Here is a 25,695-nt window from a genome sequence, read left to right on the forward strand (position 1 = left end):
TCTCTCTCTCATAAATCACGCCATTGACCATTCGAATGTGTTGTAAATATTTCGTTGTTGATTTATTTTTAAAATACACAGTTTTTTAACCTTTGCATTACGATTATTCTCTGTCCAAAACCATGTAAACGTGCAGCAGCAGGAGTTCAACTTGTGATGAACCGAGTTACAGTCCCTATATGACGGAAATATTCAGTGTATTAAGCGTTACAAATCCCTATAAGCTTAAGAACAATAGTTTTGGAAAATTTAGTAGTAGTCTAAAAAACCTTAAAATATTCTTGCAATATTTAAGTTAGATTGCGCAACAAGTTTACACTCGTTTTATAATTAGGATTGTTTCTGCAAGTTAAATTAACATTGTCTGTTACGTCGCAGTACCTATTCACACGTGGATTATTTACGTCATAATAGGAATGGAGTAACTGTTGGATTGTTGCAACATAACAAAAATTGTTGCGTCGATTATTATTACAATGGTGATTAAATGCATTTAACCTGTTAGGATTAAAATTGTGTTTGCTTTATAGGACATTGGAGCTTTTAGACAGATAGGTATTTTGCGTATTTAATCTTTGTTAGCGGAGACGTTGTTATTGCGATGATCAAAGATCGATTGCAAAGAATGTGTTGGCGTGAATGATTAAAACTTGCGTATACCGTTTTTTCCTATTTCTGTGAAACGAATGACGTCATAATTAACGTGGCCTCTTCTACCATTTAAAAAAATCGGCGCCTATGATGCACACCCATACTCACATACCCACCAGTTATATAATATGTGCGTTAACTTGCAGTGAAACTGTTTCATATTTTAACCTTACTTTAACACCTGCAACCCAAGCTCAATGAAATATTTAACAGAACAGTAGTTTGTGATTGTTCAATGTATGTTGATGTCATGTCTTAGTTAGACACAAAATAAATTATTGCTTTGGTGGAAAAAACAGTTAATTTCACAACTTGGTCAACATCGAACTACAGTTGTTAACATTTGATTCCTCACAGACCAACAATCCAGCGTATTAGATGTTGATGTCAAACAAAGCAAGATAATGTGGAACAATTACTATAGAGGAGGCAGCAATGGTGGATACATCGGACATTATTACAACACTATATACGCCATGGATGTTAGTAGCGGGTATCCATATCCTCGCCAAATGGTGTTGGGAGGGATTGGGACCAATGGAATAACTGGCTTCTCATACGACTGGGTCACTCGTAAGTTTTTTTTAAACAAGTATCCAGGATTGCTATATCTGATAGATAATCAAACTTCAATTTACGTAATAAACTGCCCGCAGCATATTTTAACAACTTTGTCTGTTCTGTTAATTCCCTTCTCTTTGTTGTTTTAGTTGATTTGATCTACTTTACTGTGTTCGTAATTAAACAACATGTTTTACGTTGCAGAGAAAATATATTTCCTGAACAAGTTTACCAGCGAGACTTACATAGAAGTTATAACTAGCGATCGAAGATATAGATTGGTTTTGCTGAAGGTGGTGGACGATCAACCCATAGCCATCACTGTTAACCCCATCAAAAGGTGAGACTTGGGTTAATATTTGGTTTCGTCCGCCATGTGTCATCATTAAGGTTTGCTGTTAAGTGTCTTGTCCATAAACATAATATTAACATTTTAATTCAATAATGTTTTTGCGATTGTTCGTAACTTAATCTTTCACCCACAATCATCCTTTGCACAAGTTGTTTATCAACTAATTCCTAAACACCCAATATATAACACAGGTTGTTGTATTGGGCTGACTATGGACAAAACCCTAAGATTGAATCTGCGTATCTTGATGGGAGCAATCGTACAACACTTGCAACATCAGGTGTTGTACAACCACGTAGTATCGTGGTGGATTATACGAACCATGATGTGTATTGGTGCGATGCTAAGTCATCCACTATTGAAAAGGTGAGATGATGGCAACATAATGTTATTCTATATATGGGAGGTGGTTAGAACCAGGAATGGGAAATTCTGGTGTTTGTCTTTATATTTGAACCATTATTGCAAAATATCTTCTTATTGTTTATGTTATAAGAACATTGGTAATGTGAGATTTGATCTAATGAAAGGAAAATATAAAAGCAATGATATGAAGTAACATATATATTCAACCTATCTACCCACACAGATGACATGGGATGGTAGTGTCAGAACAACTATTAGATCAGGGCGTAATTATCCGTCGCCTGAAGGGGTAGCTTTGTTCAATGGTTTCGTTTATTGGGTGGATTCCACTTGGAAAGCTGTGAGTGTGGATATTATATCTGGAAATATTCGTTTTAAAGCTTGAAACATATTTATTAAATTGTACCATTTAGTGCTGCTCCATGTTTAAACAGTATTATAAGAATTGTTCCCAAAAAATAAAGTTTAAAAGACGTCATATTCATACACATTCTCACATTGTAATTATCTTTGCTAGTTTAATAGTTATACCTTCTACACACACCATTTAACCCCCCCTAGTTGTTCCGAGCCAGCAAAGACCCCACCAACCAAGATGACCCCGAGAAATTACGCGATGGTTTGGATAACTTACAAGATGTTGCGATATACGATTCATCCATGCAACCTGACGCATCTGCTGTGAGGGATTGTTTAGAACAATCTGCATAAGTTTGTGTATTAAGTTATTTGTATTCCATGGTTTTCATCTCAAGTGTTTTAGTGTAAAAACTAAAACCATCTTCAACGTTGGAAGAATTTGAACCAACATTTGGCGACAATTGTATCGTATTTACATGAGCTGTAATGTTTGGGTTGAGAATCCATGCTTTATAAGGCCAACCAATGAGTGGAAGCAACAAACCTAATTGTCCAATTAATTCCAGGACCACCCGTGCCTCACCAACAATGGTGGTTGTTCACAACTCTGCTTTGCCATGCCTGGTGCCAGCAGGGTGTGTAAGTGTGCGTTTGGTAAACTAGGTGAAGATGGAACATCATGCGATGGTATGTCGTCTATATATGTTGTTTTATACATAACTGTTTGTAAGACATACACACGTTTCAAGCATATTCACTCTTGTTTTGTAGAAATAGTTCTAAAAGCATGATAAAGGTGTAATTGAATATAAATATGTTTTAATAAAGTTACATTATATTATAATTACACGACCCCCCAGATACTGAGGACTACATAATCTACACGACCCAACGTGACATATCTTCCTTTCATATCGACCCCGATGACCACGCGCAAATATTCCGAACCGTCACCGCCTCTTACCCGATAGCTGCCACATATGATTTACAAGAACAAAGAGGTTACTTCTCAACTGTGAGTCGAACTTTATGTAAACGAAGTCTTACCATTATACTCGTGTATTGTTTTTTACTAAAAATGAAATAATTTTGTAATTTGTCATACAGTAGAAAAACAAAAAGCAAACAAAATATTAAAATGGTCATAAATTTTTTAAATGAATTTTTTTTAAATTTAAATCAAAATAAGTTAACACACAATCTATTTAAATACCTCCTTCAATATCCCCACATTACCCCCAACCCCACATTACGCCCAGATGCAAGGTAGTCGTTCACGCATCGGATACTTCCAACTTGATCAAGATCCAAACTACCCAAGATATATCGTGACATCTGGATTAAGAGCCCCTGAAGGTGAAGTCACCACAACATAGTGGGCATGGTTTATTATGGGGTGCTTGGGGGGTTAACATATACTTAAAGTTATAAATTATCTACTACATATAATATGAGTAACTTTGAAGGTAAATTATCCCATTTTGGAGTCAGCATTATCATAAAATTGTTTCTTTTGTAAGTTTTCATAACTCCATACAAAACCTCACCTACATAGAATAAATATATCCACCCAGGTTTGGACTTTGATTGGATACATCGTCGACTTTACTTCACGGACAACGGGTTGAAGATCATCGGCTCCACTTCACCGGACGGCACTAACACAAGTACCGTGGTATCGGGGTTGTCACTGCCACGTGGCATCGTCGTGGATCCGTGTAGAGGTGATGACTCCTTGTCGGAGTGGATAGTTTAGATTTCCTATCAGCGGTTGGATTGCGTGTAGACCAGGGGTTTTAGGTTCAAGGCTCGGCGCTGCTACCATTGTGGGTGTATATAATATATGTGACCTTGGACATCACCTTTAAAGGCAATTGCTCCAACCCAGTGGTCACTAATGGGTTGTCTAAATTGTCAGCCGTACAAAAAACAATCACCCACAAAGTTTGTAATAGAAAGAAAATTATATTTAAAACTATTTTCCAAAATGACAACTTTCCCAGGTTATTTATACTGGAGTGACTGGGGAACGCACACTATAGAAAGGTCATCGTTGGTTGGTAACGGACGTACCGTTATTATTGGTGATGATTTATTGTGGCCTAATGGAATTGCCATTGATTATGGTGAAGACAAGTTGTATTGGGCGGACGCTCAACCGTGAGTCAAAATATTTGTCTAAATTTTGAAACAATTAAGCGTTTTTTTAACCGGAACTGGTTATTGTTGCAGCTTTTTTTACTTTCTAAACTGAATAATACCTAATATGTTGCTCTTATGTACCATACACAACCTTACCACTTACATATATAACCCCACCTGAGCAGAAGCAAGGAACGCGTGGAACGGAGCAACATGGACGGTACGGATCGTGAACTTCTCATACAAGGGTTGGACCATCCGTTTGCATTAGCTGTGTTGGATCAGTTCATTTATTGGACGGATTGGAGCACTAGGGGGGTGTACAGGTGTTTAACTTATTACAATATAATGTTTATTCTGATTTCCATTTATTATTTCTTGAGGATTTTATGTGTTTGGGTGAATATTTTTTTATAGTGTTTAAACCCTACTTTATTTTACTTTATCTGTTTTATTCTATATATTCCGACCCACTTTTCTTTTGCAACCTTTATTTGTTTTATATTTAATCCCTAATGTTTCAATCCTGAACAAATATATCCGAACATTAAACACCAACCAACTTCCACAGAGTTGAGAAGCAGACGGGGGGTTACGTGACGAAGATGCGGACACAATTACCATCAACACCCATGGACGTCGTTGCTTTCTCCACGCGAGGGCAGGGTGAATGTAAAGGTTACAACCCATGCAACAGGTGGGGGGGTGCTAGTTGTTGAACCTATGTGTAAATGTTTATGCGTAAAAGTTGTTTTTTTATATAATTTTATAACAACTTTGTATTATAATTATTCCTCCCCCCAGATTAAACGGAGGTTGTAGCCATATTTGCACCGTTGGCCCCGAGAACACGGCCGAATGTAGTTGCCCGACCGGGGACGGGAAGAAATATTATCTTGCGAATAATAACAAGGATTGCATTGTGGATGTAAGTTGTTGGGAATTAATACAATGGTGTTTTATAACTCATGCAAATTTGTTGTTATTGTTGATTGTGTTCTGTATAGGTAAGGTCCATTAATGCAGCACGCTGGCAGTTATAGAATGAATTCTCTATCATTATATAGACTAAAATATAATGTGTTAGATTATTCATACAGATAACACCCAGCATTACAGACTGGTCAAGATCGATGCAACACAAACCAATATACGTGTTCGAATGGTATTTGTCGTCCCATTAGTTGGTTGTGCGATGGTTATTCTGATTGTAGCGATGGAGAGGATGAATCGGAGAGGTCGTGTGGTGGGTACATAGATATCTTATGAACATATAACTTGTGATGGTGGTTATGTCAGCCATACAAAATATTGATCACCAACAAAGTCATATATGTTTGTTTGAAACAATTTATCGCAGCCTTCTGGTAAGGTTGGTAAGACTGTCATTACCCCACCATGTGAGGAAGTTCCATCCACTGTCCTATACAACTGCCCACACATGTAATGTTATTGTACTTGATGATATGTATTTATCACCACAACGTTTACAAACCCAGCGGACAACACTTGCGAGTCCCATCGACACCGGTGTCCCAACGGACGTTGCATCCCGATATCGTTCGTTTGTGACTTTGACGATGACTGTGGTGATGGCTCAGATGAACAAGGGTGTCGTAAGTTTCTACAAATAATATATTTCTTATATTTAAATTGATTTTATTTGAATATGAGACTGTTGATACTATTTTAGACAAAATATATTTTTTATGGTAAACTATTTGTTGGACTTAATGTGTTGTATAACTCAACCTCATAATCCCCACACAGCTGTCCCAACTTGTTCAAGCGATGAATTCACTTGTTTATATGGTCGTTGTTTATCTATGAGCCAAGTATGCAATGGGTACGATAACTGTAAGGACGGGGTGGTCTCGGATGAAGTGGGATGCGAACATACAACGTGCAGACCTGGTTATGTAAGTTGGGTAGCTTAGTTCGGTTCATTAGATTTGATATTTACACATGTGTTTAACACGCATGCGGGGGCATATGTATAACTATAACACACATGCGGGGGCATATGTATAACCATAACTATAAATACATTAAACAGGCAAAGTAACATAAGGAATAAACAAGTAGTGATAGTTGAATGATCAGCGTGTTGGACATAACCTGAAAACTCTTGAATATTATCACAGCAAAACATGTTCATGTATTGTGTATACGTATCCCCTTTTGTATTTACCGGCGTCGTGATGTTGTGTGTCTATGGATATTTATATTAATATTAACTTTCCCCCCCACAGCATAAATGCACGAATACCAATGTATGTATATGGGGTGGGTGGGTTTGCGATGGAGATAATGATTGCGGGGACAACTCAGACGAAGCTCCCGTGTTTTGTGGTGGGTAGTTTATTCAATGTAACTTTATGTTAATAATATAGTTTAAATATAAACTGGTTTTGGCAATAATAGCGAAGTATAATTTATAAATATGATATGACATTGCCCGTTTGACTATGATTCTCTGGTGTATAAATATAATATGAAACTTAATTAATAACCTTGTATATAATGCATTCAATGAACCCCAATATATATAAAACCCCACTCCACAGATGGTAAAACTTGTCGATCAAACCAATTTCAATGTGACAATGTCTACCAGTGCGTGTCCTTAAGTTGGTATTGTGACGGATATAACGATTGTGACGATGGCTCAGATGAACCAAGCGATTGCGATCATCCTGATCGAACGTGTCCTGCCGGTTCCTTTACGTGCGATAACGGGAGGTGTATCGATCTCGATTGGGTGGGTTGCGTTAAAACATGAAAATATCAATAAAACTGACTTTAACTTTAAGTTTGTAAACTGTAAAATAATGTAAAGAAAAATATTTAGAATAAAAAGAATAAGTTTGATAACTTTTAATGATCCTTGGCTTGGAGCTGTTATGTGTTTCGTCCATGAAACATCTTTGTAATGATGGTAGGGTTATGGTTGAAACACGGTGTGTCTTGTTGCTGTGACTTTTTTAACTTTAGTTTCCCAGCAATTGATATTTAGAAGTTGCGTTGTATTTTAACAACACGTGTTTTTATTTAAAGATCTGCAACGGGAACAACGATTGCAGCGATAACTCCGATGAAGACGACCGACACGACTGCGATAGTCGGACCTGTCAATCAAATGAATTCACGTGTGCGGCAAATCCACCAGGACATAGCAGGTTAGTTGTCATGTTGGAACGCCAGCTAGACCAGAAGTTACAGGTTCAAGTATCTATGCTGCCATTCAGTGGTCAGTAATGGGTTGTCTAAATCATTAATTTAATATTCCATAACATATATATCCAGATATATTTCAAACTTATCCCTCCAGATGTATTTCAAACTTGTTCGTTTGCGATGGTGATCCTGATTGTGAAGACGGCGCGGACGAACTTTTACCGTCTTGCCCCAAACCAACTTGTAACAGCAATCAATTCAACTGTAGTAACGGATTGTGTATTCCTAAATATTTTGTGTAAGTTTCTGGTATAGAACAGCGTCCTTATGTTTTTTATAACTTTAATGTTATTTATCTTTAAATTAAAAACAAAATCTAGTTTTTTTAAATGTTCTAGAATCTCCTTAAATGTACACAGAGATTTATATTAATTGATAATCAAACATTTCACAAACTCTTAAAAGAACTTGTTTAATTGTGAATATATTGGATGTCATTAGTGGTGAAATTTATAGTAAGGACTTTGGAAAAATGTTTGTTTTATAAATTAAACACATGGTATATCCCCCAGTTGCGACCATGACAACGATTGTGGCGATTATAGCGACGAACACACCGATTGTGTCTACCAAACATGTCGTGCGTACCAGTTTACGTGCGAGAACGGGAAGTGTATTTCAACATGGTGGAGATGTGACGGCAGAGATGACTGCGGCGATGGTTCAGATGAAGATGGTTGCCGTGAGTATTATTGTTCATTGTGCTCATTGTAAGCGTGCTGTAACCACTGTCGTTTTATCGCTGTATCAATGTCTCGCCGTTTCAAATATATTTTAATCTGTAATCGAAGACACAAACACAAGTTATTACTACCCACGCAGCCACCGGCCCCCCAACCTGCCCCCCCGATCAGTTCCGGTGCAAGAATGGTCAATGTATTGATGGCGGGTTAGTTTGTGATCGCAACCCTGATTGTACGGATAGAAGCGATGAAGAGAGGTGTGGACTGAACGAATGCGCAACCATTGCATCGAACCAATGCGCTCAACTATGTGTGGATACGCCTACAAGTTACTATTGTGATTGTAACAAAGGTATATTGTGATTGTAACAAAGGTATATTGTGATTCATGTTTTGCAATTTCTTTTGTTGTTTGTATTCTTTGCAAAAATCTTCACTTTCGTTAAGATTATACATGAAGTATATTTAACCGCAAGCCATGCAACACAGGGTACCGTCTCCTACCCGATGGCAAAGCATGTGAGGATATGAATGAATGCATTGAAACACCGTGGGTTTGTTCGCAATTGTGCGATAACACGGAGGGTTCATATTACTGCAAGTGCGGGGGCGGATACTTACGCGAAGCTGACGGGAAAACTTGTCGACAAAACTCGGGGGTTGATCCTTATATAATGTTTAGTAACAGGTAAAGGTCTTATATATGTTTTATTAGTTTGTACAAAAGTGCACGAATTTGTAGACAAATATATATTGAGTTTGGTATTCTATGTGCTTACACACTATTAGGAATATATTTAACTTCACCCCAGGTATTACATAAGGAAGATATCAACAGATGGAAGGAACTACCAACTCGTAACAGGGGGAATGGATAGAGTCGTGGCGTTGGACTACCATTACCAGTAAACCAAGTTTTTACTTTTTGTGTTTAATTGCGGAATAAGGGCAAATAAAGATTATAATTGTAAAAAAGCTTTAAATAAAGTTCTATATATATTTATATATTGAACTTTTGAAAAAAGTTTTTTTTTTGTGATTTTAAAGAAGATATCTTTCAATTATTACACACACATGGCAACAACATCTATTGTTTGTTCAGAGATCAGAGATTGTTCTGGACGGACGTTATGGCTCATGAGATCGGTAGCATTAGGTTCGACGGAAGCGATCGCAAGGTGTTGTTTCATCGTGAAGTTCCTGATGGGGAGGGATTGGCTGTGGAGTGGGTGACACGGAAGTTGTATTGGGTGGGTGGTTGTGCATTGATGCTTCAAGCAGTGTATGTACGTGGTAGCTCAAAAGCGGGCACGAGGTGTATGAAACAGAACACCCGTGTTATAACGACTGTCGTTGCACCGCCATGCGAGGATAAATAAGTTACATACGTGGTAGCTCAAAAGCGGGCACGAGGTGTATGAAACAGAACATTTGTGTTATAACGACTGTTGTTGCCCCGCCATGCGAGCATAAATAAGTTAGATCCGTGATAACTTGTAAGCGGGCATGAGATGTATGAAACAGAACACCCGTGTTATAATGACTGTCGTTGCCCGCCATGCGAGGATAAATTACACCCACTCTCCCAACAGTTAGACGGTTCATTACAAGCATTGTTCGTATCGGAGCTGAACGGGACGAGCAAGCGAACTTTAATGTCGGGTTGTATCGATGTTAACCGAACATATTGTTTCCACACACCTCGCGCATTGGTGGTTCATCCAAAGAGAAGGTGGGTCAACCATGGTTTGTTGGTGTCCTGTGTTTTAGTTGTTAATATTATTTAATTTTGCTCCTAATGGAACAGAAAATAAAGTTTATTATGGTTATAATAATTTACTTAGGTAACTTGTGAGCATCAAAATCTTCACACACGCACATGTTGCAATAAACATTCACTGATTGTTTTGTTCCCAGTTTGTTATTGTGGTCGGACGCCGGGGTCGTCCCTTACATCGGCAAAGCTTACTTGAACGGGGGGGGACCAACCGCCGTAATAACTACCGGTATAAGTTTCCCGTCAGCGCTGACTGTAGATTATGTGACGGAACGTATTTATTGGGGAGATTCTCACATTGATTCAATACAGTGAGTATTTGTGGTGGGTGTTTTACTGGGCTTGTCTTTCCCACGATTTGCTTATGCTGTATCATCAATTTAACCGTTTAAACACACGTCAAGTCATACATAGTAACCTAAAAAAACAAGGTTTATGAAAATCCATCCAAGTAAATATATTGTTTCCGTTTAATTTATGTTGAATTAAAAAACATATGAAGTTAACTGCGCACCACCTTCAAGTTGGTGACCACGAAACATCCGCATCTCAGGTTCTCGGACATGGACGGGAACAATCGACATCGTTTATATTTACAAGGACAACAATTTTACCCAAAACCTTACGCTTTATCTTTCTTTGAAAGTTATATTTATTGGACTGACTGGTCAACTTACTCTATGTATAAGGTGAGTCCATATCACCAACTTTCTTTATTAATTTAAACTTTGACACTTTAGTCTTGATTAAATAATTATTAAACATTCTTCAGAGGTATAATTAGTAAAAAACAAAATGAATTATAATTTAAATGATTTTAAGTGTTTATAGGGATGGCTAAATGTTAATTTGTGTCAGATGATAACAACGGGTTTATCTCCTACCCCAATATACCCTATATATAAATTACACCATACGAACATTACTACTTTGTATAACCAAAGGCCCATGGATTGGATGGCTCAGACTTCCAACTTTTAGTCAACACGACGCATCGACCGTATGATCTACACGTCGTGCATCCGTACAGACAAGATACACGAGGTGAATATTATAGACAAGATACAACATGGAAGCAACGACAGTCAGCGGCCGGAAATAATAGTTTTACAGAAACTTTAATTCTTTTTTTATTGGTGAATGTGAGTTAATGTTATTTATCACTTCGCGTCTGAGAGCGAAGATCAAATTAATAATTACCAACAAAAAGGTGGAAATTATCAGCAAAACAAAAGTTATTAAAATACTAAACATGAATTTTGACGTAAAGTTACAATTATGAAACAAAACTCTGCCCACACTTTTGTTCCTAACCCCCATATCCCCCCCCAGTGTCGAACCCATGCGCCACGAACAATGGCGATTGTTCTCACTTATGTTTGTTAACAATCAATGGACAAAGGGAATGCAAATGCCCCGATAATTTTGAATCTGTTGGAATCGGAATCAACAGTCACAAGTTAGTTTGTTTTAAATATTAAGAAATTCACTTAAATAAGTGTAGCGGTAAAAGTAAGAAAACTTATTTAACTCAACTTTTTAAATACTTGTTTAGTTAAAACTACCTGCTGTTGTTTATCGCTTAGACTAATATTTGTCTCAGATAGTAGTTACCAGATACCTAGCAACCAACATTAGACCCCCGTGTATATTCTAGATGTTTCCCCGCGTGTACTTCTGCACAATACAGATGCGACACCAGTGAGAAATGTATCCCGATATATTGGAAATGTGACGGCGTGAATGATTGCCCCGATGGCAGCGACGAACCTGACACTTGTCGTGAGTTGATGTGTTTAAACAATTAGCTTTATATAGACGCAAACTATTTAATAAAAAAGTTAATTTTTATTCTAAACCTGCTTTACCTATTTTAATGCTGTATAGTGTTGGAAACAATCATGTTGCCCGGATGGTATGGGTTCAAGGCTCGATGCTGCCACCATTGTGGGTGTATGTGTCCTTGGGCAAGACTCTTAAATTGCCGTCCCGTGTCATTGTAATCCACTGTCTTACAATATTAGTTTGAATATTTATTCCAAATAAAGCTAAACATTTCCAGCACCTCGATATTGCGATGCGGGTTACTTCCAATGCGTCGACTATGGTTGCGTTAAACCTGAATATATGTGCGATGGTGACAACGATTGTGAGGACGGGAGCGACGAGGTTAACTGTGGTAAGTAGGGGGAGGGGAAGATGATACATGAGAAAGATTTATAGGTTTTGTTCCAAACTTTAAATCTGTGATGTGGTACTTGTTTACAAAGTTGCAAAAATATCAATGAAATATTTAGTTTATTTGCAAAGTCGTTATTCGCAACAGTTTTTTAAAATGCAAAAACCTTTTATTCTAAATCCTCACCTTGCACTACAGATGACTATCCGTGTCTGGACAGCCAGTTCAAATGCAACAATGGTAAATGTTTGAGCAACACATGGCTGTGTAACGGTATCGATGAATGTGGTGACGGTAGTGATGAAGAGGAAGGAATGTGCAGGTGGGAGTTGGGTGGGAGGGTGTTGTATCGTGATCTTTAACCTGATTATTATTCCCCACCAGCGAACGTACTTGCCCCGTAGGGAACTTTCAATGCGATAACGGACGTTGCATCCCGAGTAACTGGTGGTGTGATGTGGACGATGATTGTGGAGACGGATCAGATGAACCAGCTGCTGTTTGTAGTAAGTTGGTGTGCTGTATGACGGGTTACGCGTTCAAGGCTCGTCGCTGCTACTATTGTGAGCGTATATGTCCTTGTGCAAGACTACCTTTGATTGCAAGAAGCAAAGGGTTGATGTTGCTTGAATAAAACGAAGTTGATATGTTTGCATTATATGATTTAACACACAATGTTTTCCTCCACAGACAGCGACCAACATAGATGTCGGCCGGAGATTGACTTTGCTTGCCATACAACGTACAGGTAAATACAACGTACAGGTAAATACAACGTACAGGTAAATACAACGTACAGGTAAATACAACGTACAGGTAAATACAACGTACAGGTAAATACAACGTACAGGTAAATACAACATACAGGTAAATACAACGTACAGGTAAATACAACGTACAGGTAAATACAACGTACAGGTAAATACAAAGAAAACACAAACCTGTTGTTGTAACACACAGTGTCGCCCAATATTATTCAATATCCATCAATTAGGCCGTGCAATAAAGTGAATAAATATTGTGTAAACACCAACCTCCGTATACACAGATGCATTCCTATGTGGGCAGTTTGTAATGGCAACGACGATTGCTACGATAATTCGGACGAAGCTTTGTGTTCTGAAACCACATGCAACCCGTGAGTTATGGCTTGGTTGTTTCAACTTTTCCCTATTAACCCTCCCCCCTGACAGTGTAAACGACTTCCGTTGCACCAACCATCGTTGTATACCCCTACGTTGGAAATGTGATGGTTGGAATGATTGTGGAGATAATTCTGATGAACTTGGTTGCGTTCCACGATCATGCAGTGAAAGTGAATTCAGATGCGACAATCAACAGTGAGTATTTAGCAGCAAAACTTAAATATCTATGTTTTTCATGTTTGAAGCAAGGTTTCAAGCTATTTTAATATTACCATAAATATATATTTAATAAACCATTTAATAAACATCCACACAACAGATGCATCCCTCAATCATGGGTTTGCAACCAGAACGACAACTGTGGCGATGGGTCCGATGAAAAAGGTTGCACGGCTTCCACTTGTTTACCAGGTTTGTGGATTCATATGTTTTAGTATTAGGAGGGCAACCGTTATAATATCCCTATGTTTTTATGAAATGCTGTCATTAAAAGTGTGCCCTGAAAGTTAATTTAAATTTGATATGAACATCATCTTATCCCAGGTTACTTTGAATGCACATCGGGACACTGCGTTCCATCGTCCGTACAATGCGATGGAGATCGCGATTGCATGGATGCAAGCGACGAAGCATCGTGTGTACCAAGGTTTCCAGGTGGAAGGTTTTGTCCAACAGCGAGGTTTCAATGCGATAATCACGTTTGTATAAACCCAAGGTAAGTTTATGTAAAGTATTGTGGGGACAAAGTTTGTAAAACTTAATCTTAATCTCACGCACATGTGAGCTAGAGAGAAATGTTCACAATGTTTATGTGGTCAACACACAACAACCATCCTTGTTATAACATGGTTGACAATAACTTTTATTGGTCTCTTCGATTACGGTAGCGAAGATTTAAAACAGAAAGTTGTTGTTCCATAGTTTCCGATGTGATGGACATAACGACTGTGGGGACGAATCAGATGAACTACCGAGTGTGTGCGGTAAGATCCCAACTGCTTAGGTGGTTCAAAGTAACATGGGTGGTCAAGTATTTGATTATTTCATATTTGTCAATATTTGGTTTTTAACTGAAAATAAGTTTCTTATAAAACAATGTGTATATGTAGCTGCGGGTCGATGTATTGACTTAATAATACTAAAACATTATGTTTCTTACTTGATAGTAAGCATTAGGCATATATTGACCTCTTTAATTGCACACATGTTATATACTTGAAATCTGATTTAACGCTGTAGTAGTGTATATCGATTAAAATATTAATGTGATTACAATATGTTATTACTCGTTTATTTCTTTATAGAATCGGTAAATTGTACGGGTCGTTTCCGTTGTTTAAAAACACGAATCTGTATTTATAATAATAAGAAATGCGATGGCAACGATGATTGTAAAGATGGAAGTGATGAAAGCGTTGAGATGTGCCATCCAACCACTGTTGCCCCTATGTGCAAGTAAGATGTCTGTATGTATAATATTACTATCTTAATCTAATTGTTCGTCACCCTAGACCTGGTGAATACAAATGTTTCAACGGCAAATGTGTTTCCAAGAATGTGATTTGTGATTCAGTTGACGATTGTGGAGATGAGACAGATGAAAGTGGTTGCCGTGAGTAATAGACTAAAGATTCTGCAAGTAATGCATAAAAAATAGACATAAAAGTTACTTTGCTTCTAATTTTATTCCATCATGATAGTCAATTCAACCTTATTATGTTGACACAGATAAAGGCGACACGACCCACACCTGCAATGACAGTCCATGTGAACAGACGTGCACACCGATACCAGCATTGGACGGGGTGCCCGGGTATTATCTTTGTTCATGCGATGCAGGGTTTAAGGTCATTCAATATTAAGTTAATGTTTAGTTTTACTACAATTGTGCATATGTTGCTTGTTGGAACATATGAAGCAAACATTCCTTCACAACCAGATAAACGACGACGATCGATCATCGTGTCTTGATGTAAACGAATGTGTTGAAAATTGGGCAACTTGTTCACAAATATGTCAGAACATGAAAGGTTCTCGTCAATGTTCGTGCGACGACGGATACGTGCTCTCTGGTGACTCAGAGTGTTCAGCACAAGGTAGTGCCGGCATTGAAGATAAATTGTATTTAACATGGATGTTCGGCGACAATTATAATTATTTTTTTCACTATTTTTGGTGTAAACAACTTCAACTATACTCTGGGTTCCTCAGCGAATTCAAACCTTATATTATAACCAGGGTTTTCGATGTTATTGATCGCTGATGAACAAGATGTGGCAACATATGATATAGTGAACGATAAAGAGGCCAAACTAATACAAAGGCAACTACGTGTTGGTGCGCTCGATTATGCTTACTTGGGAGGGGAACAAAATGTTCTTGTGTGGACGGACACTGCATCTCATACTGGTGTGTCATTCATATAAATACCGTGTGTGAATAAACCTATATATGTTATAGGATGTCTATGGATCCCAAAAAATGACTTAAAATTAGTTCATGGTGATTAGATTTCAAACTATGTTGATATTTTTTTTACATTTATAAACTGCAGTTTGTGGGATAACAAGGTGATTACTTGTATCGTCACGCAGATGTCACAGGGATCCAAACAGTTAAACCACGTATTGTACGAACGATGATGCCGTACGTTGATGGGGTTTCCAATAACTTTGTATCGCACAAGATCTGGGGGTGGATGGTTTAAAAGAACCCAATGGCATCGCAGTGGATTGGGTGTCGGGGTAAGTTGGGTGTCGGGATAAGTTGGGTGGGTGGGGTAAGTTGGGTGTGGGGTAAGTTGGGTGAGTGGGGTAAGTTGGGTGTCCGGGTAAGTTGGGTGTCGGGATAAGTTTTGTGTGGGTGGGGTAAGTTGGGTGTCCGGGTAAGTTGGGTGTCGGGATAAGTTTTGTGTGGGGTAAGTTGGGTGGGGTAGGTTCGGTGTCGGGGTAAGTTGGGTGAGTGGGGTAAGTTGGGTGTCGGGGTAAGTTGGGTGGGTGGGGTAAGTTGGGTGAGTGGGGTAAGTTGGATGGGTGGGGTAAGTTGGGTGTGGGGTAAGTTGGGTGAGTGGGGTAGGTTGGGTGTCGGGGGTAAGTTGATACAGAACAGACGTCGTTATTTACCACCTTACCCCCAGGAATATTTACTGGACGGATGAAACAGCTGGTACGATATCTGTTGCGACGTTAGATGGTAGATATCGTAAAACATTGATCAACAAACTTGATGCCCCTCGTGCTATTGTGGTTAATCCTAAAGCGGGGTAAGTTGGCTCATGTAGGCGTTTCACTTTGGTATGCTCACACCAAGTCTTAGGTAAAATACCATTGTTATTTTACATTGGAAATTGTAAAAAAGTTATTTCAATGAAACATACAAAGCAGCATTATAAAGTTCACCATCTTTACCAAGGATGCTTGATACCTTTATTTATTTGTCAACAACTTATTTATTTTGCTCGATATAAATTGAACTTTCCCCCAGATATTTATTCTGGTCGAGTGTTGGTCTCTCTCCTGCCATCTACAGGTCGCACATGGACGGGGGGAACATGAGGAAACTTGAGGAAGTTGTTGTTGGGTTCCCGTCGGGATTAGCGGTGGATTATCAACATGGGGGGCGGTGAGTGGGTGGGGGGGTTCATCTGCAATATATATATACACAAAACAATGTCATAACAGTTACATTTCTAAATCTTCTCAAACAAATAAAAAGATAAATGATATTAATAATACATCGAATAAATATGAAATGATATATATATTTTAATGTTGACTTCAAACTTCAACACACCCTTGCAGGTTATACATATCCGATGAAGCGGAAGGAATAATATCATCAGTGTCGCAACATGGACATCATATGCAAGTTATTGCCAGAGGTAAAACTATGGTTGAATAATGTTAAATATTGTGAGCAGCCTGTTATTTATACAACATACTACGGACCATCATGCACAGCTATTATGAAATATGTTACTATTGTTGTTATAGTGTAGCTTACATCTGATTCTGCTGTGATAGAATTAACATCACATGACCATAAACACAATGATATTTATCAGTGGTGTAAACTGTCTGTGTCTTTTCATTTAAACTAAAATTTCAATAAAAACGTTGCACTTGCTTATTGTACCGTGATATAATACAACAATATGGGGAATAACAAACCTTTCAGGTGTTGGGAGGCCGCTAAATATTGAAGTGTTTGAGAACTCTGTTTACTGGACCACAAGTGATATGTCACTTTATTCGATGAACAAGTTTGGTCAGGGTGCAAAGTCATTGTTAAGGAAAGGGTTTCGAACGGCAAGCGATATCAAGGTTTATCATCCAAGCAGATATGAGAAAGGTTGGAACTTATTTGTTTAAATATTTCTTAGGTTTATTATATATGGGTGAGGTCCTTACAACCAAGGATGCCACAGCCGGTTCGTTACCGCGTAATCTGTTTAACTTAAAACTAAACTTGTTTTATTTTCATTTCAACTCTTAATATTATCTGAACGATATTATTAGCACAATGATATTTTAGTAAGATTCAACTTTAAATAATATGTTAAATGTTACTAATGTAACAAAGTTGAAAAATAAGTTAACAGCTGTGTTTCTAAACAACTTGACACCCACTAGTTCCCCCGCGTTGCAAGGATAAGTCGTGCAGCCACCTTTGTTTATTGAGCCCAAGCTCTTACACATGCGCTTGTCCCGATGGAACCTCTTTCTTCCCCGGCAACGCACGCGATTGTGACGCAAGTTACGAACAACCCCTTCCCACCATAGCTGTGTGTCAGTGCATGAACGGTGCGTCGTGTACTTATGATGAGGACGATAAACCTACTTGCATGTAAGTTGTAACTCCTTAGCCTAAATGTTGTTATATATATTACTTTTATAATTATCATTTTTAATCTGGGTTTAATTAAAAGTTTAGCTTTTATAAAATATTATTGTGGACAATGTCACCTAAACATATTGTTGTAAACCTTTATAGTTGCGCTTCTGGGTTCTCGGGCGATAATTGCGAGACTGGTAGTCACGTGCCTGTGCCGCAACCACTAGGTGGAAGTGGTGAGTATATATCATTAATACGTCCTGTGTTTACACTGAACGTTTACTTTTATATAAAATAAACGTCATTACTTCCACTCAGCCATTACTGGGATAATAATCGCCGTGGTGATCGTCTTCATTATACTGGGAGTAGCCGGCTTCATTTATTTAAAAAGGAAAAATTCGAGGTGAAAATTAAGTTCTTGAACATTTTCATTTTGTTTGTTATTTATGTGAATTTATGGAAAGAATATTTAAGATGGTTTAATTTTTTCATGAAACTGTGATTTTCTTTTTATGTAGTTATTGTTGCCAGGTTTATTATAAGTATGAAGTCTTCTGGCAATTGTTTATTTTTATTTTGAAGAACCATTGTTTTGTCTGTTATATTTATAATTGGGAAACAGTTTGAAACTAGTTAGTTAAATAAACAATCCACCCGAATATTTAGTGATGGAAAGACAAAGTGTGGTTTGCCAACGATACAACTCCCATGTTTGAAAACATCAGAATCGGCGATCGCAAGTTTTGACAATCCGGTAACTTATCATAAAGATGAATCTGCGGCTGAATCTGCGCCAACATTTACTAAATATGTAAGTATTCCGTTTGTATGTGCGTTAAGTTGTATAACCCATGTTTTGTAGGTAAGCGATGACATTGCACCATCTTACCCCAACCCTGGTTACAATAAAGAGGTGAAACATACTGGCTGTTTATGCTTAACATAAAGTTTAGGATAAATATTTAATTTATAATTGCATAGCAACCTTGGTAGCAGCATCGAGCTTCGTACCCTGCACGCTCTGGTTTCTAATAACATTTCATTTATCTCTTCGAATACGATAGCGAAAATCAAATTATTTAAAACAGAGAAGATAATTAGCGGCAAAATGACAATCAATAAAAACGCGCTATGGGTAAAAACTACTTGAGTAAAAGTGTCAAATTATTTGTGGTTGCTGTCGAACCCTCTGTAATTTATCCCAAACCTCAATCGCAGGATTACTCTGGTACGACCTCTAGTGATGATACAGGCCTTGCGAGTATGAGGGCAGGCTATAACAATCCAACTTACAAGGTCGGCTCGTCAGATAAAGTGGAGTTGGTACCAAACATGGGGGATACAATGGCTTAAACAACTTTTATTTTACTTTTTCTTTTTGCCTTAATTGTTTATAATTTGTGCTGTTTCTGCGTTGTCAGTTTTACCTAAACCAAGAGTTACAGCAAGTTTGAAATGAAATAAAATCATGCATCTAACAGTGTGGCGATTCAAAGCAAATTATGTTCACGTGGTGGTTGCAACGTGTAACCCCCCACAATTCGTTGTTTCCAATCCCAGAATATTCTGCTGCTGATCGTTCTTTAATTGATTCCCATCACTTGTAATGTGTATGGTTTTATAGCATGGCATACCAAGGGACTTGCGATGTATAGTTGCAACAAGTCATTGGAGAAGTTAGGAATTAAACGTATCAACTTGTTTAACATCATACTTATATATTCAGGAAACTTGGGCAAAGGTTGCTTGACAATGTTATGGCCAAGTATTAAAATGTCGTTGAGTTGTGCAGAGAATGTAGTTGTGTGTTTGTAGCTTTTTGGGGGAACAAAATATTAAAAACAAAATTAATCCAAATGCTATATTGTAATGCTTGTTTTTTACAATGTTTTCTAAATAGATATTGATGCTGAAAGATCAGTTAAAATACCATAAAACATTCTTCATTAGGTGCAAAAAAATCACTGAAATATTTACAGAAGTATGTGGAAAGCATCCAAGAGTGAGAATAGTTGCTACTAGGCAATGGGTAAATGTTTGATTGTACTAATATGTAACATGATATCTTGTAACAAGGTTGCAACATAACTAAGGTGAGAATCGTCAAAATAAGTAAGTGCATATTTACATGTTTAGTAAAACAAGTACAACTGTAATTTGGACTTTTGTTGCAAACTTACTTTTAACGAAATTTTTAGCATAAATATAACAATCCGTATTAATCAATATTATCTTTTAATATTCGAAGCTGTGGTCGAATTTTTTCAATCAGCTCAGAGTCTGTGTCATCTTGTTTCTCTACCACATCACTACATTTTGATAATGCTGCACTAAAGTGTTCGGTAACTCTGCCAGCTACTACAGCTCTTGCATAGTTGTAACATGCCCATGCGTATAAGTTGTTTGACTGGTCAATTCCTATATCAAGAGCCTGGGAAAACAACTTCACAGCTGCAACAAAGTCACCCTTCGATGCCATATACTTGCCACAGTACACCAAACACTTTGGGGCCATGATCCAAGTTTTGTTTTCAAGTGAGATCTTACTCAAATCAGTAGCAGCCTTGTCGGCATCTGAAGCAAACCGAAACCCACCATCAAAAGTTTTCAAAGCTGTTAACTTGCAGTTGACTCTCACTAAAAACCGCAGAAGTATCATCTTGTTATATACTGTGCCTGTTGTTTCCTTGATGTGGCCATGTTCATAACACCACTGCTGTTTCACCATACAAGATTCTTCATCTGCTAACAGCTCTTGCAGGATACTTCTAACTTTGACCAACACATTTTTTCTCTCTTCGTCTGCGAAACCCCCCAGGCCTTTGAGCATAATTGGAGCGATGCTAACAGATGAAAGATGCTCAAACAGTAACTTTACACCAGTCAGTTTAAAGCATTCCTTTGCTATACAGTTTGCCAACCTGGAATACCATTCGTGTTTCTTCCTGAGTTCAACACCAATGGTGTCATTATAATACAAGATAACCCTTCCCCATGTATGGAGTATTGAAGCAAGGCGTTCTGCAAAAAACACTTTACAGTGAGTTTCCACATCAAGAAAGCTTTCAGTATTGCGCAACTTTGCCATTAAGACCAAATCTATTTGTAGATGATTCTTGTAAACCTCCATAACTTTTGTAATCACTGATCCTTCACTAGAATTCTTGCGAAGAAACTCAAGCTCAGATTGTTTCATCTGCAGCACCAATGCCATAAACTCATCCAATAAATCTTTTCGAAATCGTGAGCTAAGTAAACACCCAGCTTCCACTGTTTTAGACACAAGTTTTGTAGCAACTTCATCTGGGTAAGCATCAGCAGAATATTGTAAAACATCCGAATCAATATCAGTTGATGTCAATGCAGAAATAATTTTTAAAACGATTTTTGTTGCACTTTTTAAAGATTGTTCTGCTTCTTTTTTTAGGGACAAAACCCCCAGACTTTTGATAATACCAATGACTTCCATTAAGTGACAAAGACACATCCACATGGGGAAGTCCTGTGTAACTACAGAAACTAAATCTTCCAAGGAATATTGTGTTTCAGAGTGACCTAAAACTGCATCTATGTGAAGAGAAAGTTTGTTCATTCTAATATTATCCTCTGACTTTCTCATGTCTTTGTTAACCACCCCGGATAAAACAAAGATGGCTTGTCTTAAATTCCCTTTGTATTCTTCATTGTTGTCAATCTTTAACGCCGTTATTACGACTCTAAAGATTACCTCGTGGAAATGTATTGTAGATGTTGTATAATCCCCATGGTTGCCAATCCTGCATATTCCATAATCTTCCAATACAGTCATTACTTCACCAGAATCTGCTTTATTTTCAATGAAAGAACTTCTGGGCTCCAGTTCTGTCTCTCTCTTAATCCCTGCTATTCTTCCTATCACGTACTTAGGGATAGAATTGTGGTGAAAAAAACACAAAACTTTTATAGTCTTCCAGATATTTGCGCGAATCACATCTTTATCAGATGAAGGCCGCAGAAGAGTTATAACAGATTCAAAAAGATGACTGACATGAGGACCATACTCTTCCTTCAAATGCCTTGTCTCTCCATCGAAAGCAATTGTTTGTGTCATAGAGTGGTTAACGCGTTCTAAATGTTCTTGGTAGGTAAGTCTGCTTGTACTACAATGAGCCCTTATTGATAGTAGACCAAGGGGAGACCCACTGACTATTTGAACTAATTGTCCCATAGCCTCCTGTTCTTCCTCGCAAGTGTCTGTTACATATTGTTCAAGAAACAACTTTCCTTCTGCTTTAGTAAACCCATCTAGTTGATACGAGTGATATACATTCTGCTTTAATATATTCAGTTCAATGTGGCTCAAGCCAACCGCATTTTTCCTGGATGTTATGTAAACATGAAATAACGTTGACCGTTTATCCAAACTGTTGACAGCCCTCATAAAATCCCCCAACAGCTTGAACTCCTCTGATGGTGGATCTTCAATGATAATCAGGATATCAACAGCAACACCAAGGTCAGTTATCAGGCCAACAAAAGCCTGAGATTTGTTTTTTTCCAATTCCTTCTCAGCAACTGTACAGAGCCCTGTATCCTCAAAGTAGGAGTGCTTTTTCATTGCCTCAATTATTTCTTTAAATTGTTTTTTAATGGTGTCCTTATTTGAACACTCTATATGATATTTGAATACAACATTACCCTTTACATTTTTGCCTGGAAACTTTTGTGCAAGAACTCGTACAGCTTCACTTTTTCCCGTGCCTGGGTAGCCATGGACATGAAGCAGCATAATGCTCTCCTTGCTCGAAGCAGCTTCAAGTTTCTTGTATGTTTCAGTTTGAATAAATTCATTGGTGGGCTTCTCTATGTTAGTGAATGACTTTGGTGTTTTTTTGCTTCGTTTGGAGCTTGGCATTGTTTCTGGAATAAATTTACTGTCGTCTCACTTACATAAAATAGGTGAAAAACACAAAAAAATGAACATAAATGTAGTTGATATTTGCCAATCACATGTGAAGCCATGCTTACGTAGCCAGTAGCCAAAAAATCTCTGTATCTTTTATTTCAAATTTTGCAGAAATGCAAATAGCCTATGTCTCTTTGCTGCCAAGTTTTATTTGTATTTTGTTGTAAAACCTTAAAAACATGCAGACCACAAACGCAAATTACCAACCGTGTGATCCTATAGTTACACCTTGTGAGCACACCGCAGAGTCTTTTAAGATTGAGTTTCTTATAGTAATACGGGTAGTACTTTCAGATCCCCCTGTAAAGTTTAATATTTTTACACAACGTTACTGTTGTAAGCATTTTAAACTAAAAATTATTCGTGCGTTACTCTTCAGCTACAAGTTTTATTTGTGTTAAAGATTTGTTTATGAGTTGTTTGCAGCCCAAGTTAAATATTAATAGGAAGCCCAACATCAGTAACATACAGATTAAACAGTGTAAAATAACTAATGTGATAGAAAAACGGTTGGTTGACGCGTTGCATTGAAACCGTTTAGTGTTTGGCCACTATTTCATGTTTAACCATAGTTTAATAAAAAACCATTGTTGTATTATTAAACTATGCCGCTATGGTTTAACAAAATATCTTTCTGCGTGTGTGTGGGGGAACTCCCGAGCACAAAAGTCGATGACAAATTAACGCTTTGTATAAAGTAACAATGGTTGCGAAAAACTGCTTTCTTCGTCCCGCTGTTATGCTTCATTACCACGAAAGTAAACTAATGGTTTTGATAAAATGATTTGTCACAGGTACTTTGATCCAACGTATACACGCGTGGAAAGGTTCAAGTCGTCGACTTCAAATACCAACCGATGTTTATAAAAAGCAATTTAGTCAGGTCTGCTGTCCTACAATCGTTTAAACTTCGATGCCCATGATTAAATCCCATGCTTGGCCATGCATTGTCTAAACGGTCGATTTTTTTACTTCAGCGTTTTTTTAGGTTACATTTGAGCATTTCTATTAATACACAAGTTTTCATTGTTCGTCGGTATGCCCCTTTAACGTTTACCGCTGGTGGAAACACCAAGGTAACTACTTACAAGTTAACGCTGATGTTATGGTAGGTTGGAGTAAGATGTTTTAATATATAAAAAAATTAATATATATTTACAGAATTACATAATCGTGATCTCACGACTCTAAAACAGAGCATTGTCAATTGTTTTAAACAATGATCAGGAAATATGGGATATTATTTGCTAACCATATTGCATTTTACCCCACGGTACTATACGTCATACATAAATGTAAAATAATTATCCTAAATAATATACAACCTCCACACGGGCGTTTTATAACTGGTTTCTTCTCATCACTTTTACAGCTTATTTCATCCATGATCACTGCAAACAAAGCTATAGTTGAAATGAATCCACCATCATTTGCATCAACTTTACTTGGAATACCCAACCGAACACTTATAATAAATGAAACACTTACGGCCAAATAACAGAGATATGGAAAAGATTTGAACATAAGGTGTAAAATAAGGTCTGTATTGTAGCGTATATATAGGACACAACGGACGCGATATGCGACTTCGAAGCGAGTTAAGTATTAAATATAAATATATCGAAAGTTTGCATTTATCATCTAAACGCTTGCCTGCTGATAAATCATACTCATATGTGAAATATAGCATGTAGGCATAAACTGTTGAATATAGAGGCATACCACAATAACACACCGTAAACAACAATACTTTTATATTAAAATACAACTTAGTCAACTTACCCTTATAAATGTCACAGTTGAACACACAGCCTAACAATAACGACCCAACTATACATGGTTCCTGTTAAATTTGTAACAAAAGCCTGACTGTAAAACGGTCCAATGACGTTCGTGCGGGTTGTCCTTTATATCTTCTTTATTGTAAATACGCGGCATAGTAGGAGACCGGTTATAGCATAGCTTACGTAATCTACAATCGAAGCTTTAGTATAACCAACCCCGATCATTATCAACTTAATCTTAAGCAAGTTTCATTTTTTCATGTTTGGGACGCTGGGTTTGTATCCGAAAGCAACAATCCAGAAGCGTTTTTTTACGTGAAGCTGTGGTTCATTGCTTGTTGGCTTCGGGTATTCCATGCTGGGTTAAAGTTCCTGATCTGCGATTACACGCTGCTGGTAGTAGCTGTAGCGGTTGAGTGTGCTCCGAGCACAGATATTTAATATATCGGACTGTGGGCTAACGTGTGGGCGTCGAGAGATAACACGTTAACCCACAGTCCGACTCCATAACATGTCCAGGTTTAAAACTCAGTTTATTCAAGCAAGGCAAAGTCTCTCAGCATTGTTCATAAATGCAGCATTGTTATACATGGGTTACAGGCACAGAAATAAATAAGATTTGAACGCGCAACTGCCCAAAAACCGTGATATATTCTTTTTTCTATTCACGTGACCGC

General features: G+C 37.7%; 2 protein-coding genes across 4 annotated transcripts; one reads left to right on the forward strand and one right to left on the reverse strand.

Annotated features, from left to right (window-relative positions):
* The first annotated feature begins 1,011 nt into the window (after positions 1-1,011).
* Positions 1,012-19,767, forward strand: LOC100183506 (low-density lipoprotein receptor-related protein 2). The gene is made up of 56 exons (XM_026835931.1): positions 1,012-1,224; positions 1,417-1,552; positions 1,756-1,930; positions 2,154-2,270; positions 2,492-2,611; positions 2,857-2,977; positions 3,151-3,305; positions 3,550-3,646; positions 3,865-4,014; positions 4,294-4,450; positions 4,618-4,758; positions 5,004-5,129; positions 5,237-5,360; positions 5,552-5,678; positions 5,932-6,048; positions 6,203-6,351; positions 6,685-6,784; positions 7,000-7,193; positions 7,490-7,611; positions 7,764-7,907; positions 8,182-8,351; positions 8,492-8,704; positions 8,842-9,040; positions 9,165-9,257; positions 9,455-9,602; positions 9,945-10,084; positions 10,270-10,440; positions 10,683-10,818; positions 11,074-11,173; positions 11,462-11,588; positions 11,787-11,911; positions 12,192-12,308; positions 12,507-12,630; positions 12,693-12,814; positions 12,999-13,056; positions 13,357-13,446; positions 13,502-13,648; positions 13,773-13,864; positions 13,997-14,168; positions 14,375-14,436; positions 14,758-14,908; positions 14,965-15,065; positions 15,182-15,300; positions 15,393-15,549; positions 15,692-15,862; positions 16,140-16,197; positions 16,590-16,715; positions 16,937-17,074; positions 17,254-17,333; positions 17,630-17,803; positions 18,085-18,298; positions 18,446-18,522; positions 18,605-18,692; positions 18,956-19,100; positions 19,152-19,202; positions 19,508-19,767. Exons 1-56 carry the CDS (start codon positions 1,056-1,058, stop codon positions 19,640-19,642), a joined length of 7,332 nt encoding a protein of 2,443 aa, XP_026691732.1. The 5' UTR covers positions 1,012-1,055; the 3' UTR covers positions 19,643-19,767.
* On the reverse strand, positions 19,346-25,611 carry LOC100185875. Of its 3 annotated transcripts, XM_002121748.4 has the most exons (4): positions 25,017-25,611; positions 24,560-24,625; positions 23,442-23,534; positions 19,346-23,188 (listed from the first exon to the last, which is right to left on the reverse strand). In XM_002121748.4, exons 2-4 carry the CDS (start codon positions 24,618-24,620, stop codon positions 20,508-20,510), a joined length of 2,835 nt encoding a protein of 944 aa, XP_002121784.1. In that variant the 5' UTR covers positions 24,621-24,625; positions 25,017-25,611; the 3' UTR covers positions 19,346-20,507. The 3 variants fall into 3 exon arrangements, with proteins under 3 accessions (XP_002121784.1, XP_018668986.1, XP_026691960.1); XM_018813441.2 differs by lacking the exons at positions 24,560-24,625; positions 25,017-25,611 and adding an exon at positions 24,090-24,356; XM_026836159.1 differs by lacking the exons at positions 24,560-24,625; positions 25,017-25,611 and adding an exon at positions 23,986-24,055.
* Positions 25,612-25,695: the final 84 nt, after the last annotated feature.

Source organism: Ciona intestinalis, chromosome 9 (genome assembly GCF_000224145.3).
Source record: "Ciona intestinalis chromosome 9, KH, whole genome shotgun sequence".
Classification (NCBI taxonomy): Eukaryota; Metazoa; Chordata; class Ascidiacea; order Phlebobranchia; family Cionidae; genus Ciona; species Ciona intestinalis.

Excerpts from the sequence above, each read along its gene's own strand:
- LOC100185875 (XM_018813441.2), bottom strand. The coding sequence starts at position 24,168 with ATGGGATTTAATCATGGGCATCGAAGTTTAAACGATTGTAGGACAGCA. Across the intron at positions 23,535-24,089 it reads ATTGCTTTTTATAAACATCG|GGGGATCTGAAAGTACTACC; the intron begins GTTGGTATTTGA and ends TAAACTTTACAG. Across the intron at positions 23,189-23,441 it reads TGTAACTATAGGATCACACG|AAACAATGCCAAGCTCCAAA; the intron begins GTTGGTAATTTG and ends AATTTATTCCAG.
- LOC100183506 (XM_026835931.1), top strand. The coding sequence starts at position 1,056 with ATGTGGAACAATTACTATAGAGGAGGCAGCAATGGTGGATACATCGGA. Across the intron at positions 5,361-5,551 it reads ACAAGGATTGCATTGTGGAT|ACTGGTCAAGATCGATGCAA; the intron begins GTAAGTTGTTGG and ends CCAGCATTACAG. Across the intron at positions 14,437-14,757 it reads TGAACTACCGAGTGTGTGCG|AATCGGTAAATTGTACGGGT; the intron begins GTAAGATCCCAA and ends ATTTCTTTATAG.